The sequence below is a fragment of the Alligator sinensis genome, unplaced genomic scaffold, assembly GCF_000455745.1.
Source record: "Alligator sinensis unplaced genomic scaffold, ASM45574v1 scaffold107_1, whole genome shotgun sequence".
Taxonomy (NCBI): Eukaryota; Metazoa; Chordata; order Crocodylia; family Alligatoridae; genus Alligator; species Alligator sinensis.
The window spans coordinates 213015-213757 of NW_005843041.1; the positions used below are offsets into that span (position 1 = coordinate 213015).

Genomic DNA, 743 nt, shown 5'->3' on the forward strand with positions numbered 1-743 from the left:
GGGATTGACAGCGAAAGAGGCTGGCAGCGGACCAATCGCAGCAGGCGTCGCTCTTCTGCTGCGCTGGAGGGCGCGGAGGCGCCTGGGGTGGGCGGGGCCAGTGTTAGCACGCCTCCTATTGGCTTAGCCGCGGCAAGGCGCCTGGTGGGTGGGGCCAGCGTGCTAACACGGCTCCTATTGGCTGTTTGGGTGCCTCCCATTGGCCGAGCCCTGCACGAGTTTAAGTTGTTTTTTTTTTCCTTGCCGCTTTCCCATTGGCGGAGCCCTGGCAACCAGGGCTGAGGCGGGGTGTTAACCTGCTCCCTATTGGTGCAGCCCTGCTGACACGTTGTCAGCCCCACTCTCCTTGGCTGAGAGTGATGGGCGCCATTGTGGGCGACGAGGGCACGCGGCCCCAGTCCTGAGGTGGTCGCCAGAGGGCGGCCATGTTGCCCGAGCCCTCCTGCGGGGACTCGTGGGGCGCCCGCACGATGCCGCCCACCGTCCTCCTCGAGTGCCTCCTTCCCAACGGGATGCTGGTGCCCCTGGAGAGCCCCCGCGAGGCCTCGCTGCTGTCCGTGAAGCGCCGGCTCTTCCGCGAGGCCCGGAAATACCCGCTTCCCCACCTCCTCCGCGACGCCGCCTGCTACGTCTTCATGGGCGTCACACAGGACGCCGCCCGAGAAGAGTTTTTCGACGAGGCGCGGCGGCTCTGCGACCTGCGGCTCTTTCGGCCCTTTCTCCAAGTGGTCGAACCCGCCGGC

General features: G+C 66.9%; 1 protein-coding gene and 1 pseudogene across 1 annotated transcript in view; one reads left to right on the plus strand and one right to left on the minus strand.

Moving 5' to 3' along the window:
• HNRNPUL1 (heterogeneous nuclear ribonucleoprotein U like 1) overlaps positions 1–427 on the minus strand; it is a 10508-nt gene extending 10081 nt beyond the window's left edge. The window contains exon 1 of the mRNA XM_025193393.1: positions 342–427. Within this exon, the coding sequence (XP_025049178.1) occupies positions 342–427 (86 nt within the window). The remainder of the gene's footprint in view (positions 1–341) is intronic.
• LOC102369259 overlaps positions 291–743 on the plus strand; it is a 4799-nt pseudogene continuing 4346 nt past the window's right edge.